The sequence below is a fragment of the Bicyclus anynana genome, chromosome 21 (assembly GCF_947172395.1).
Source record: "Bicyclus anynana chromosome 21, ilBicAnyn1.1, whole genome shotgun sequence".
Classification (NCBI taxonomy): Eukaryota; Metazoa; Arthropoda; class Insecta; order Lepidoptera; family Nymphalidae; genus Bicyclus; species Bicyclus anynana.
In genome coordinates, this window is record NC_069103.1 from 3,468,945 (window position 1) to 3,483,689 (window position 14,745).

Sequence of the window (14,745 nt, forward strand, 5' to 3'; positions counted from 1 at the left end):
ATAAAATTCATAAAATCATTGAATGATTGTTTTATTTTCAAATCCTTACAAAAATAAATCCTTATTAATTTATCTTACAAGTAGACACTAGACCTAAAATGCACGCCAAAAAATAACGAGATAATTTGGCTACATAGCTATCTCTTTTGTTCCATCCTAACGAAAGAGATGGTATAAATGTCTTTAGGAGCGATAAATAGACAAAATAATGAAAGATTATTTTAGCAGTAGCTACCTAGCATGTGTCAACGATATATATCGAGACGAGAAAGCCATATTGTCGACGAGACAGAGAGAGAAGGATATTTTAAATTCTGCCGTTATTGGTCCACAGTGTTTTTCTTGCGTCTCGAAATCTTAGGCCTGATGAAGTGCTACAAATTAATCGAGTATGGGTGGTAATTAACATTCATTATTTATATTATTATAAAAAGGAGGTATTTATATAGTGTAGTTGTTTGTTAGGCAGCGTGAACACCGTCACGCTTCTAGTTGTGTTCGTGATTTTATGCAACAATGTTTTGTGTTTTGATTATTGATTGTTTTCTAATTGTTGATCATTAGTTGTTCAGTGTGGGCACAGAGAAAATTTCGGGCAGGGGAAGTGAGTGTTGATGCATTATAAAGGGATCCCTTAAACCTACACCCAAAGTCACAAGTCCTGATACCTGCTCGAGGTGTTTCCTCTACCACAAAATAATGGTACAATCACTGTTACACGTCATAGTAGGCCTAGAATGTGCCATAAGAGAAAACGAGATAATTTTGTGCATACATCACTCCTATCGCAACGATACCATATTAGCCAACAAGTTAGTAGTTAGCGTACAAATTGCTGACATCACACACTATAGTCTGGCAAGTTGATGTCGATGATTTCGTCGATGACACTCCCATGATATGCGGGCGACGGGGGAAAGACTGCGCGGGTGTGAAATCGTGCGTGCGGGGAAGCCAGGTGCACCAGTTTTTATTTATCGCTACACGCCCCCCGGCCCGCGCGTACCATCGGGTGTGTTACGAACGAAGTTGCCAAGCTATAGTCTTCCTCTTCAGACGATGGCGCCTGTAGTACATTACTTCACTATGAGAGCCTGTAAAGCATCTTCCTCTGCAGACGGTGCTGCAGCTCCCCTCGCCTGATCATGGTGTGGATCACCTTGACGATGGCGCGCTCCGGGTACTTCTGGCGCAGGAAGTCCTGCACGATGGTCTGCTCGGAGACCTGCGAGCCGACCGCGAACCGCCGCTTCAGTTGCTTCTCTACTCGGGATAACATCTCATGGTCTTCCTCTGTTGTGAAGCCTTCTGCACCTGGAAATCAAATATTTTTGTTTAATTATCAGAATTACATTGATATTACTGAAAGGGCTGGAAGCTTCTTGTAAGTACTGGACCTGTACTAGAAGGTCCCGCTCTTCCTGGTATTATAAAAAAGTGTATTTCAGCTCCGATGCTTGAATGGAGTTTTTACTCTTTCAGATACACTATGTACATCTCAATACTGACGCCTAAAAAGTGAAAGGTGCGCAATCGAGGAGCATCAGGCCGCGGCGTGCGCGCGCGCCCATTAACAGCGCACGGTGAAAGGTGCGCAGAAGAAAAGCGTAACGCTGTCATTCGTTCATCGAATTTTACTGCCCATATATTTTTTTTTTTTTTTTCGTGTTGAGTAAGTGCCGATGGCTCCATTTGGGACGATGTGGGGGGTTTGGGCGAGCGCAGAAGCATCGCCTGATGAGACCCTAGGGCTGAAATACAGATAGAGGACGGAACGGCTCTCTAAGGGCGTCTCCTATGAGACTCAGACCTCGGCTTAGAGGGCCATTCGGGAGGGTGTAACCGTGACCTGAGGGAATCAGTCCGGACGCCCCCGAGATCGTGAGTTAGAAAACCCACGTCCGGGTGACGTTAGATATCAGGGACCTCGTCTTGTGTTGCCCGGGAAGCATTGTCGGTCGTCATGTCATCGTCTGGATCGTAAAGGACGTTTTTGAGATGCCTCAGCTTGAAGTTAGCGTTAAGGTTGGGAGTGTAGTTGCAGGTCGCAACCACTAGTTGGTTGAAATGGATGGCAGCTCTGTCGAAATAGTTTCATGTCGTTATTGCGTACAAACTCAGACCAATTATAGAAGGACCTGTATCGCACTCATAGTCACGAACAAAATTGTCTGTCATTTTCTGAGGAAAACGAGCTTAGATTTGGTATATATCTTATACTAAACTAGAAGTTTTTGCCCGTTTTTTAAACAATCAATTACACAAAAAGGTATTTTCTACGAAGCTCGTTAACCGACAAACACGATTACAACTATTCAACATCGATTCTATAGAGACAGTTTTTATAATCGCATTAGATCGTTGATCATATACTTTGACAGAAAAGTAACGTCTAGCGAGGCAGGTCCTATACAATAATTGGTCTGAGCGTACAAACCACGGTGCGCCCGTGATTTGTCTATTTTTTTCATACCGGGATTCATATATGAAAAATCGAACCGAGTTTCACGCGGACGAAATCGCGGGTGTCCGCTAATAAGTAATAATTACCAGCCAAGCTGCCCGTCATGGCGGCATCCAGCGTGGACACCTGGAACAGCCGCAGCGCCTCCGTCACGTGCGCCTCCGTCGCGAACGGCTGCAGCTGCATCTTGGCCAGAGACTCCGATATGCGGATCACAGCTTCCAGTTGTCTGTGGATGAAGTCAAATATTTTGTTTAATTACCCACTACAGGTTAGTGGCGCTAAAATACGACCAACAAGATAATCTCGTGAAGAAAAAAATGCACGCACGTAGCCTCATGTACCGTCTCGTGTATACACACTGACCTCACAGTGATGGGTATAGGCAGCCGCTTGTCCGCCTGCCGCTCCTGCTGCGAGGCGCCGGAGCGCATGAGCACGTAGCCTCATGTACCGTCTCGTGTATACACACTGACCTCACAGTGATGGGTATAGGCAGCCGCTTGTCCGCCTGCCGCTCCTGCTGCGAGGCGCCGGAGCGCATGAGCACGTAGCCTCATGTACCGTCTCGTGTATACACACTGACCTCACAGTGATGGGTATAGGCAGCCGCTTGTCCGCCTGCCGCTCCTGCTGCGAGGCGCCGGAGCGCATGAGCACGTAGCCTCATGTACCGTCTCGTGTATACACACTGACCTCACAGTGATGGGTATAGGCAGCCGCTTGTCCGCCTGCCGCTCCTGCTGCGAGGCGCCGGAGCGCATGAGCACGTAGCCTCATGTACCGTCTCGTGTATACACACTGACCTCACAGTGATGGGTATAGGCAGCCGCTTGTCCGCCTGCCGCTCCTGCTGCGAGGCGCCGGAGCGCATGAGCACGTAGCCTCATGTACCGTCTCGTGTATACACACTGACCTCACAGTGATGGGTATAGGCAGCCGCTTGTCCGCCTGCCGCTCCTGCTGCGAGGCGCCGGAGCGCATGAGCACGTAGCCTCATGTACCGTCTCGTGTATACACACTGACCTCACAGTGATGGGTATAGGCAGCCGCTTGTCCGCCTGCCGCTCCTGCTGCGAGGCGCCGGAGCGCATGAGCACGTAGCCTCATGTACCGTCTCGTGTATACACACTGACCTCACAGTGATGGGTATAGGCAGCCGCTTGTCCGCCTGCCGCTCCTGCTGCGAGGCGCCGGAGCGCATGAGCACGTAGCCTCATGTACCGTCTCGTGTATACACACTGACCTCACAGTGATGGGTATAGGCAGCCGCTTGTCCGCCTGCCGCTCCTGCTGCGAGGCGCCGGAGCGCATGAGCACGTAGCCTCATGTACCGTCTCGTGTATACACACTGACCTCACAGTGATGGGTATAGGCAGCCGCTTGTCCGCCTGCCGCTCCTGCTGCGAGGCGCCGGAGCGCATGAGCACGTAGCCTCATGTACCGTCTCGTGTATACACACTGACCTCACAGTGATGGGTATAGGCAGCCGCTTGTCCGCCTGCCGCTCCTGCTGCGAGGCGCCGGAGCGCATGAGCACGTAGCGCGCGCCGAGCCGCTCGGCGGAGGCGGCGGACAGACGCGGGCCGCAGCGTGCGCGGCAGTAGGCGGCGTAGCGCCGCAGCAGCGTCAGCGGCAGCTCGCCCGCCGCCGTCTGCCGCTCCGCGCTGTCGCCGCCCATGTGCACAGAGATTATGTGCTTCGCTAGAGTCTGGAACATAAGTAATACATAGGTCCTCAACCTGTGACGGATTCCAACACACTGACAGGCCTAGCTGGTGGCTCAGACTACCTCGGACGGACTTCGTATTCGGAATCCGGGTTTTTGGCGTCATTCCTTATGTTTTGAACATACTTGAACACAAGGAACAAAATCAACAAAATCAAAAGTTTGCTTGTGCTATTTCTTAGCAAAAGTTGAAGACAAGTGATGACAATTTAATTACGAGATTACTTCTGTCGGACGATCCACATATGCTGAACATAAATGAGGGTCTAATGAATTGAGAAGACAAAGAAATATATAAAATCGAAAGGTCACGAAATGTCCAGAACCGAACGATCCGACCGATCAAAGATGAAATTTGGCACAGAGGTAGTTTATAGAAAACAGCCAAGAACAGATTTTACGAAAACACCTGACGTGAAAAAATAGAATTTTGCAGGAAGGCAGTTTATAGTTAGTAGACGTAAGTCAAGAACAGATTTTGCGACAGGGCCGGATTAAAGGGGTTTAAGGGTAGTAAATGATATAAAGGACACTCACAATATCCCGGTTCTGGTCGTGTTCATCCTTTACAATGAAGATCATGTCGAATCTGGACAGGATGGTGGGCATGAAGTCGATATTGTCCTCCGCCTTGGTGTCGTCCCATCGCCCGAACACAGAGTTGGCAGCAGCCAGCACCGAGCAGCGCGAGTTTAGCGTCGTTGTTATACCCGCCTGGAATATGAAAAAAAAAAAACATTATAAGTAGTGTTACTGTACTGTGGAATACAAGTTCCTGGATTACGGGTGGTATTTGTTATTGTGGTATAAATAAGAGGGTATTTGATGACTTGAGCTCAATTGTTTGTTAGGCAGCGTGCACGCCGTCACGCTGCTAGTCACTTTAGTTATTTTGTGCAATAGTGTTTAGTTGTAATTTTTAATAATGGCTTGTATTGGAATTTTTGATTGTTTTGTGTTGTAATTATTGATCATAAATTGTTTAGTGTGGGCATGGAAAAATATCGGGCAGGGGAGGTTAAGTTGACAATGAAACTTTTACCTTTGGGTTACTTTTTCTGTCTCGATAAATTGTATTTTTGGTTCTTAATAGCGGGGTTGTTGTGTATTGAATACCTTAACTTCTCACATAATACTTAGTTGCGATCAAGTTGCGCTACCAACACAAACCTTAGCGATGGAGATGGTCTGTTGCTCCATGGCCTCGTGTATGGCGACGCGGTCGTCCTCGCGCATCTTGTCGAACTCGTCGATGCAGACCACGCCGCCGTCCGCCAGCACCATCGCGCCGCCCTCCATCACAAAGTTGCGCTACCAACACAAACAGATTTTACATAAGGAAACAAACAACTAGCTGCTTAGAATTTTTTATTACATATAATCTCTAAAAAGCCTATTACTTCTATTTACTAAATATTTTAATAGGTTTTAAGATTGTAAAACGAGCAATTTATTGAACTGACCCTTGAAGTTGATAATTGCGTTACGAAAATTGTAATGGGCGATGAGTGAGGCCATCTACAGGCATAGTCAAACAGTTTTTGTTCTCTTTAACTACAAGTAGATGGCGTTCTTAGAGAACTTTGAAACAATCCCTTACCTATTGCGATGCAGTTATACTTGGGATTCATAGATGTCGCTTTATTTTTATCTTTAAAAGAAGTTTTACTTCAGTCGTGTTTTTTAATAAGGTCATAAAAAAGATTCCAACGAATGGGCTACTCGCATGCTGTACTCGCATGAAACTCTAATCACCTATTATTTGTGAAAATAATATCGTATTGTAATATTTTTATAAAACAAAATTGTATTTTTATCACGTCACCGCAAACACCAATCATAAACGGTAACGTCATTCGCTACAAGGTCGGTCAAGGCATCGGTTTGTGATTGGCGCTTGCGGTGACGTTATATAATCACATCATTGCAAACGCCAATCACGCTGTTATCTCTATGAATGACGTCACTTGCTAATGTGTTGTGTTTCGGCGGCATAAATTTTACGTAGATATTTTTTCATTTAAATTTAATTTTTTACTGGTATTGACGGGACAAAATAAAATATAGCTTATAATACTTCCATAATTCAGTTTAACCACTGTTTACAAAAGAGGCAAGTAGACTATTGTAATGGGCGGAGAGTGATGCCATCTACAGCCATAGTCAAACAGTTTTTGTAATTTTAAACTACAAGTAGATGGCGTTCCTAGAGAACTTCCTAGAGAACAATCCCTTACCTATTGCGATGCAGTTATACTTGGGATTCATAGATGGAGCTTTATTTTTATCATTAAAAGAAGTTTTACTTCAGTCGTGTTTTTTAATAAGGTCATAAAAAGAGATTCCGACGATTGAGAACTTTCTTTTTTTGAAGTCGGTTAATATCAAAATCACTCACGCTGCCAGGGTCCCGTATAACAGAGGCGGTGAGCCCCGCCGCGCTGGAGCCCTTGCCCGACGTGTACACGCCCACCGGGGCCACCTTCTCCACGAACTTCAGCAGCTGCGACTTGGCCGTGCCCGGGTCACCCAGCAACAGCACGTTGATGTCACCACGCCTTGTCAGCCCGTCGGGCAAACGTTTACGGGAACCTAATAAAATAAATAAAAATTAATGTAGCCTTTAATTACTGACTATCCATATCTACTATCTGACGTCGATCGATCTCGTGATCCGACGCTAGGTGGCGCGACTTGTTTCCGTAAAGAGTAGGGAGTTAGAGAGGGGTAGCGATCGGTTGGCGGGAACGTCGTCGAAAAGTCTGTTTTTTTAAAATAATCATTACTTACAAATAAATCGTCTCCTTATTATTACATAAATATTTCTATAAATACCTCCAAACAGTAAACAAGCGATGGCTTTCTTCATATCATTGACTCCAAACACGCTGGGTGCTATGGACATTGCAATCCTCTCGTATATGTCGGGAGACGCAGCCAGGCGTCGGAACTGCTCCTCTTCATCAGCTGTGAAGGGTCTGAGGCCGCCGGTCACTCCTTCCTCAGCTGTCAACCCCACTGCACGGATGTAGGAGGATCGCACTCCTACCGAGCCTTTGTCGCGGCCTTCTCTCTGTAAAATTTTACATTACCATGAAATAAGATGGTACATAATAAAGAAAAAAGATGTTATATTACAATGCAATAAGATGGTAAATAACAATGAAATAAGATGTTATATTACAATGAACTATGATGGTTAATTACAATAAAATAACACATTACAGTGAAATAAGATGGGACTTTACAATGAAGAAAAATGGTTTGAATACAATGAAATAAGGTGGTACATTACAATGAAATAAAAAAGTCTGTTGCAATATATTGAGGAGTTACATTGCAATAAAAATATTCCTTAGAATGTATGTGCAGCATATCAGACTATTTTTACGGCGTCCTTTGTCATGAACTTGTCCATGTAATATGATAAGCTTAACTAACGTACGAGGCGAGGCTTCAAAAGTAGTTGTGTATACTTCCACATTAATTATGGGAGTTTAAGCAATGTGTTCTATATAATACAAGTATATAATATAGTTCTAAGTTATCTTAGTTACCCCGATCTTGGCAATTTTCTTAATAGAGTATATTCCCAGCACAGTGACCCTGGCACCCGGAGCCACCCGCTCGCACAGCATCCTGTCACAGTACACAGTGAGGTGGCGCGGCATCTCACCCTGGGGTATTGACTCGGGTGCCTCTTGGAGTTTCAGCACCTTAGGGAATTAATCAAAATTCAAGTATTTCAATTAGGCATAGTTCAAGCACTTTTGACCCGTAAAGTTATGTCATGATATAAAGTCGAAAACTTATAATTAAAGTTATGAGGGTAAAAAATAAGTCAATTATTTACGATTATATAATATCTTAAGCAAAAAACTAATTAATAAAAATTATTAATTGTTTGCTTTAGGATATAAATAAATTTTTACCTGATAATCTATACATTTGCATTTGTCTGGTATAATAAAGTATGGATCCAAAGGACACTTTGGTCTTCCAGCTTGTTCCCTGAAACACAAAAAGGTAATTAAAAATTCTATTTTAACTATAGTAAGGGTAAGTTTAGTCACTTTCTTTGTAAATGTCAAACTAGTGAATGCCCACCACTTTGTCCATGCATGTATCTGCAAAGAAATAAATTGATTGATTGATTGAAAATCGATGTATAAATAGAAAGGGTTGAAATAGGGGTTGAAAGCACCCCTATTTCAACCCTTTCTATTTATATAAGAGTATATGCATGTTTTGTATATATAACACCTCCCTGCCAAATTTCAAATCTGTGGCATGAAAAATGGAGGACTTTCATACAAACTTGCGAGTGCGTTTAGGCCTTTTTAATCCAGCCCTCTCGCAAAATCCGTTCTTAGCATATACCTACTAACTATAGACTTTCTTGCCAAATTTCATTTTTGTGTGTCAAGCGGGTAAGAATGAAAAAGACAAAACTTGTGAATAAGCTATCCATCTCTGTTATTAGAAAGTGGTGACACTGGCCATAAGCAACTAAAAAGTGACACTGCAGGGCAGACATCCATGCCCACAATGTGGTGTAGTTGCATATTCTGGCAATCTGGGGGCATGGCAGTGCTCTTGAAAAGTCAAACATTAGCTATATCATTTGTAACTCATATTGAGTTACTAATGATATTAGACTATTATACTAGATATGACTGAAAAAATTAGGATGAACTTTGGCACAGATTCAGGAAGGGAGAATAGGAGTAGTATAGGTTATAGCTTGATATTCTTCCAAAGACTGGATCTACGTGAGAAGTGGATATGACCTCTGCCTTTTATTTGGAGGGTGAGGTTTGAACCCAGTCTGGGCATGCACCTCTAACTTTTCAGTTATGAGCTTTTTAAGAAATTAAATATCACTAGTCTGAAACGAAGGAAAAACATCTTGAGGAAACCGCATACCTGAGAACTTTCTTAATTGTATTCTATGTGTGTGAAGTATGCCAATCCGCATTGGGCCAGCGTGGTGAACTAAGGCCTAACCCCTTTCATTCTGAGAGGAGAATTCATGCTCAATAATGAGCTGAATATGGTTGATAATGATGATGATGATGAACTGGATCTACATAGGTGAAACCACGTGGTGTCAGCTAGTATAGACTTACGTATTACACTTCCTAGGCATAACATAGCCTTCCAGGCCAGGTTTGACGGGCAGGTTGGGTATAACATTGCGACATGATCTGCACTGGATTGATATTTTGGTGGCCTTTGCTTTGATTCCTGATGCTGATATCACAATGCCTGGTATTTTCACTAGCCTGGACACTGTTTCAGACTGTAATAAAGCAATATTTATAATTATTAGTATTTATAATAAACGCAATTAACAGTAAAATAGCCTTTAATCTCTTAAAGGCTATTTTTATAACTTACTTTAAGCTCCCTTAAGTTGGATGCATGTGCATCAGAGGAGAGCAGTACTTGTATGTCCTCTACTTTCTCCTCGCCCTCAGGTCTCGGAGCTGTCAGCTCATCTGCCAACTGAAATATACAAAAAACAATCACATTCAGTGATTCAGTAGTTAACATAGCAACATAACACTTACTTAATGTAAACTATACTTTTTGTCGCATCAATTAAATTACAAGGGGGTGAAACAGAGGTTGATAGTTTGTAAAGAAAGTCCTTCATTTTTCAAGTTACATTTGCATAAATTGGTATTATATTATAAAATTTGTGAGGTTGTAGGAGGTCTCTGGATCACTGAACCAATTTTGAAAATTCTTTTATTAATAGAAAGCTACGTTAAGGGACTAAGCAGGTGAATCCGCGGCTCGGCTAATACTAATTTGGATGTTTTATAACTGGTGAACTGCTGTAGCTCACTTTTTATTTCAAAAATTATATGAATATATCTATTACCTCTTTAGCAGCTTCTTCTAGTATTGGTAAATGCTCTGTTGGTTTTTTATAAAGCTTCTCAGCCAGGACTTCATCAAAACTTGACAGATCTTCAATGTTTATTTCAACCCAATACTGATGGAGGTTATAATTACGTTTGAGGGCATCTCTGTAAGAACAATATTGTTTATATTTGTTTTGGATATTTTATTGTGAATAAACAGTTTAAGGTTACATTACCTGTATTTGAAATTAAAATTTCCCGTGTGAAACTGTCTAATAAACTCTTTAAACTTTTTTTTAACACTTTGCAAGTTGATATGGTCTTGAGATTCGTTTTCTTCTACGCCGAAATTGTCAGAGAAAAATACACCGGGATCGTCAAAGCCTTCCATTTTTAATTATTCAGTTCTTTATAAGAATTTAATTCAAAGCAAAAATAATTAAAATTTAAAATATCAGCATTACTCGAAGTCGTACCCAAACAAGCAAATTTTGGCGCTAAAATTGACTTTGACAGTTGACAATTGACATGAACATGAACAGCGACTACCGAGTTTAGAGTTTATGGTATTAATGTCTTCTCACACGATTTGAATTAGCTAATCTCAATATTATTATATGTAATGATGTACCATTAAAATACATAATTTAATTATAATATTAACGGTTCAAAAAAATTTTTTTTTAAATATATTATAAAGCAGTAAATATCATTTTAGTGATTTGTTTTTGACGAACGATTTTTGGGCGGTAAATCCAAAAATTGTTCGTACTCGACTAAAATACTAAAGTAGTCCGAACTAGGCCTAATAAAGGCAGATCTCTAATCTCTATAAATGCGCCTTAGTCATAGACAGTTTAAATTTTCATTATAATCTGTGATAGTAACTTTCCAAATTCAAAATTCGATGAAAGTCGGTTGCTAAGCGACGTAAATATTTATAAATTATCAATTTTCATTCCCAAACTTGAAAATAATTTAATAATAAAGTTAAAATGCTAATTATATTAATTTAGTTATTAGGATATAAAGCGTGAAAAATACGAAACATATTATTTAAAATAACGGTTTTTATGTTTGAGTATACATTATGTATTAACGGAATGTTATGACCACATTCTACTGAATAAAATAATTATTTTAGCCCAAAAAAACCATGGGTGATGTAAGTTTGCATGGTTGAGAGGATTTTCAGCAATATTCAAAAACTACATTTCGATGCAAATTTATGACGTCTCGGAAATAAGCTGCGGATTTCGCTTCGCGCAAACTAGTGCCATAAAGTACGCTAAAATCGTAAAGTGATGCCACCGCGCCCTACTTTACCGCTGATACCGAACTTGTATTGCGTAGCATAATGCACTATGTTTCGAAACGTCTTAAAGCTTGCATCGTAGGTAGATCTACTATTTTATATTTTATTTCAGAAAGAAGATGTCGATGTTCGTTTGGAATTTCTAAGCGAATATCTCTTGAAGACACTCAAACAAAAGATAGACAAATGGGCAAAGTTTATAACATCAGAGGACAGGGTAAGCATCTGTTGACAAATCTGTTCGCTTAAATTTGTATTTTTCACAAAAATCACAAGAATTAAAGAATTTACAAGTAAAAAATTGGCATATTTAGCTATATTTATCTACTTATTAGCTCATCTTCCATTGAAAGTCCCGTTAAAATCGGTTCAACCGTTCCAAAGATTAGCCCGGACACGAAGAACGACAGACAGACAGACGAAAATTTTAAAAAAGCTCGTTAGTGATTTGGTATCGTGTAAATAATTATAATCACTTGATAGCCCAGTGGATACGACTTCTGCCTTCGATTTGGAGGGCGTAGGTTTGAATCCTGTCCGGGGCATGCACCACCAACTTTTTAGTTATGTGTATTTTATGAAATTAAATATCATGTGTCTCAAACGGTGAAGGAAAAACATCGCGAGGAAACCTGCTTACCTGAGAATATCCTTTATTCTGAAGTCTGCCAATCCGCATTGAGCCAGCGTGGTAAGCTAAGTCCTGACCCCTCTCATTCTAAGAGGAGACTCGTGCTCAACAGTAAGCCAAATACGAATTGTTAGGCACTTGAGAAAACACATTTATCTTGAAATCACAGACAGTTTCTTCAATTTAATTTTGTATGTATTGATGTATTGATAGACGACACTCACACAAAAAACGTGGCTTTCTAATTGGTGAAATTTTTTTTAAATCGGTTAGGTAGATCCAGAGATAACCCCCTACAATCTCAAAAACTCACTTTACTAAGAGGTAAAGTTTTTGAGATTGTAGTAGTAAGACGAAATTTTAATTTTCACATTTTGAAATGTATAAAGGTGCCAGTTAAAAATAATTTTGATTCACATTATTTATTTTCATTACAGCATATATTATTCAAATTTTTTGAGTATCCAAAATACGATGTGATAGTGTTCCGTATGAACGCGGCCGGCCTGCTGACTTGCTCCTTGACCTTCCCGCCTCAGAACAGAGGGAAAATGGTGTACTTTCTCCGCAATATCGACGACAAAATTACGCAGGCTAATTTTCGAAAGGTATTCTTTTTTTATTGTTAGTAAGGATATCATAGACTAGAGGTAGCGATAAAAAAGTTCCAAACATACTTACCGCTTACTTGCGCTATTGCAGACCTTGCAACATCGTCGCAATGTAGCTTTTCTGTCGGTTTTTTACCGGATATACTTTGGCGAGTGTGCTCAGGAGCTTACCATCTAGTTCCTCCTTCTCCTTTCTACCACAGAACAGCAAGACGTCGCAAACGGTGGCATCCATATATTGTGTATGTCCAGGCAACTCGTACGAAAAGATTTGCATCTACATTTCTAATTCGTACAGCAAAAATCTGGAATGCCCTTCCGGCGATTGTGTTTCCTGACACATATAATTTGGACACCTTCAAAGCTAGAGTGAATAGGCATCTTCTAGGTAAGCGCGCTCCAACTTAGACCGCGTTAATGCTTACCATCAGGCTTAATTGTAGTCAAGCGCTGGCCTAAAAAACCTTTTTAGGTAAGGCTGAAGTTCGTCAGGTAGGCCTTTTTAAATTTTTGAAGTTAAATTAATATTTTGAGCGTTTTTTCCCTGTGAACGCAATTTCCCCCTTCCTACCCTACTACTATAGGTAAGTAGGTACAGTAGCCAATTATGGAGTTTTAAATTGGGTAGCATTGGGAGGTAGCAGATTTGAGGTCCAGCCTCTCGAATGTCTAAGTATGAATCTAATATAACAATATTTTAGGTCCTCACAATAGGAGAAATATCGGGAAACATACTGATGGACCTGAGCGTCATGGCGGACGAGGTGATCGGACCTCTGCTGTGCAACCCGGAGAATCAGAAGGGCTGGCCGAAAATTGTCAAAAACGACATGAGAAGGCACGTCAATGACCTGAGGAGCTTAATGCATCAAGTACGATACCTTCACCATGATACCTTTTTTTTCTTTTAGAAAGAATATTTGCTATATCTTTTGAAAATTACGAATATCCCCATTCCCATCTAACTGTGTAACACTGAACTAAATTGAACACTAGAGCGATTTTGCAATTCCGATTATGTAAGACAAATGACTGCCACAATGCCCAGTGGTACCATTCTAAGTTACCATTCATAGGTCAAAATAGTGAATAGGCCAGCTGATACAGGTGCTGTGATCTTATTAAGTGTTAACATATTTTACCAACAGCTGAAAGGAGAAATGGCCAGTCAGATTATGCTTCCGATGCCGGAAGGTGTTGAAGATATTTATCTCGCTGAAGCGAAACTTAAGGAACTGTAAGTATTTAGGCACAATTATCCGCCCACTTTAATATGTGTGAGTATACTAAAATGGGCGGATAATTGTGCCTCTGAGTGTATTTTTTATATATTAACACACAAGAAACACTTTAACAAATAGAATAGTATACTAGAATGTGCAAAGGCAGTCTTATTGCTTAAATAGGCTACCTTTTATCCTGAAAATTGAATTGTTTTTCGAGGATTTGTTACAAACTACGTTTCTCGGACGAAGTCGCGCGCGTCAGCTAGTTTAGTATATTATTGGACTTACCTGCTTTACGATAAACCTAGGATCTAATGTATTTTAGTGATTCAGAAGCAGTAGACCTTCAATTGAAGACGAATATAGAAGGAGCAATCATAAAGTGGACACAACAGGTTCATGATTTATTGCAAGAAGATTCTTATTCAGGTATATATTCTGAATTTTTACAATAGGTACTTAGGATTATCCCTTTTTCTTCAAAACATACAAAGACTATACATTCGTACGTACGTGATTTTCGTTTCTATTCTACAGTATGAAACTCTCTCGCTGTATTTTCTAATTCTTACAACCTGGCTATCTTTTGAGACGATAGGAACAGCCAACTTTTAGGTTTTTTACAATGTTATGTAAACCTAATCTATGGGATCTTGGTCCAATGAGGCACGTCGATTCTCTTTCATCATTATCATCATATATTTCTTTACTTTTGGAAGCGTTATCGTTTGTAGAAAGAGAATCGACGTATCACGTGGCTAACAGGCCCTTGTTTCATATTGTTACGAACTAGGGATCGAAGATTTGGAATTAAGCACCTGGTGACTCGACTTGTGTGTTGGGCCAGAACGCTTCCAGATCATTCTGGGAACGCCTACACGTGTTGTTTATTCCAC

The 14,745-nt window shown here is 41.0% G+C and overlaps 2 protein-coding genes across 2 annotated transcripts in view; one reads left to right on the plus strand and one right to left on the minus strand.

Annotated features, from left to right (window-relative positions):
- Positions 1–14: 14 nt before the first annotated feature.
- On the minus strand, positions 15–10,576 carry LOC112047223 (DNA replication licensing factor Mcm5). The gene is made up of 13 exons (XM_024084254.2): positions 10,303–10,576; positions 10,084–10,231; positions 9,594–9,701; positions 9,323–9,495; positions 8,126–8,204; positions 7,751–7,909; positions 7,029–7,266; positions 6,592–6,785; positions 5,364–5,504; positions 4,731–4,907; positions 3,931–4,175; positions 2,551–2,693; positions 15–1,314 (listed from the first exon to the last, which is right to left on the minus strand). The coding sequence occupies exons 1-13, from the start codon at positions 10,455–10,457 to the stop codon at positions 1,085–1,087; spliced, it is 2,190 nt and encodes a 729-aa protein (XP_023940022.2). The 5' UTR covers positions 10,458–10,576; the 3' UTR covers positions 15–1,084.
- Positions 10,577–11,222: 646 nt separating this feature from the next.
- LOC112047228 (dynein beta chain, ciliary) overlaps positions 11,223–14,745 on the plus strand; it is a 62,163-nt gene continuing 58,640 nt past the window's right edge. The window contains exons 1-6 of the mRNA XM_024084264.2: positions 11,223–11,231; positions 11,464–11,598; positions 12,450–12,620; positions 13,325–13,495; positions 13,772–13,860; positions 14,175–14,278. Of these exons, the coding sequence (XP_023940032.2) occupies positions 11,223–11,231; positions 11,464–11,598; positions 12,450–12,620; positions 13,325–13,495; positions 13,772–13,860; positions 14,175–14,278 (679 nt within the window). The remainder of the gene's footprint in view (positions 11,232–11,463; positions 11,599–12,449; positions 12,621–13,324; positions 13,496–13,771; positions 13,861–14,174; positions 14,279–14,745) is intronic.

Coding starts and splice junctions, on each gene's coding strand:
- LOC112047223 (XM_024084254.2), bottom strand. CDS start 10,457: ATGGAAGGCTTTGACGATCCCGGTGTATTTTTCTCTGACAATTTCGGC. Junction 9,702..10,083: donor TAGAAGAAGCTGCTAAAGAG/GTAATAGATATA, acceptor TGTATATTTCAG/TTGGCAGATGAGCTGACAGC. Junction 4,908..5,363: donor AGACCATCTCCATCGCTAAG/GTTTGTGTTGGT, acceptor TTCATATTCCAG/GCGGGTATAACAACGACGCT.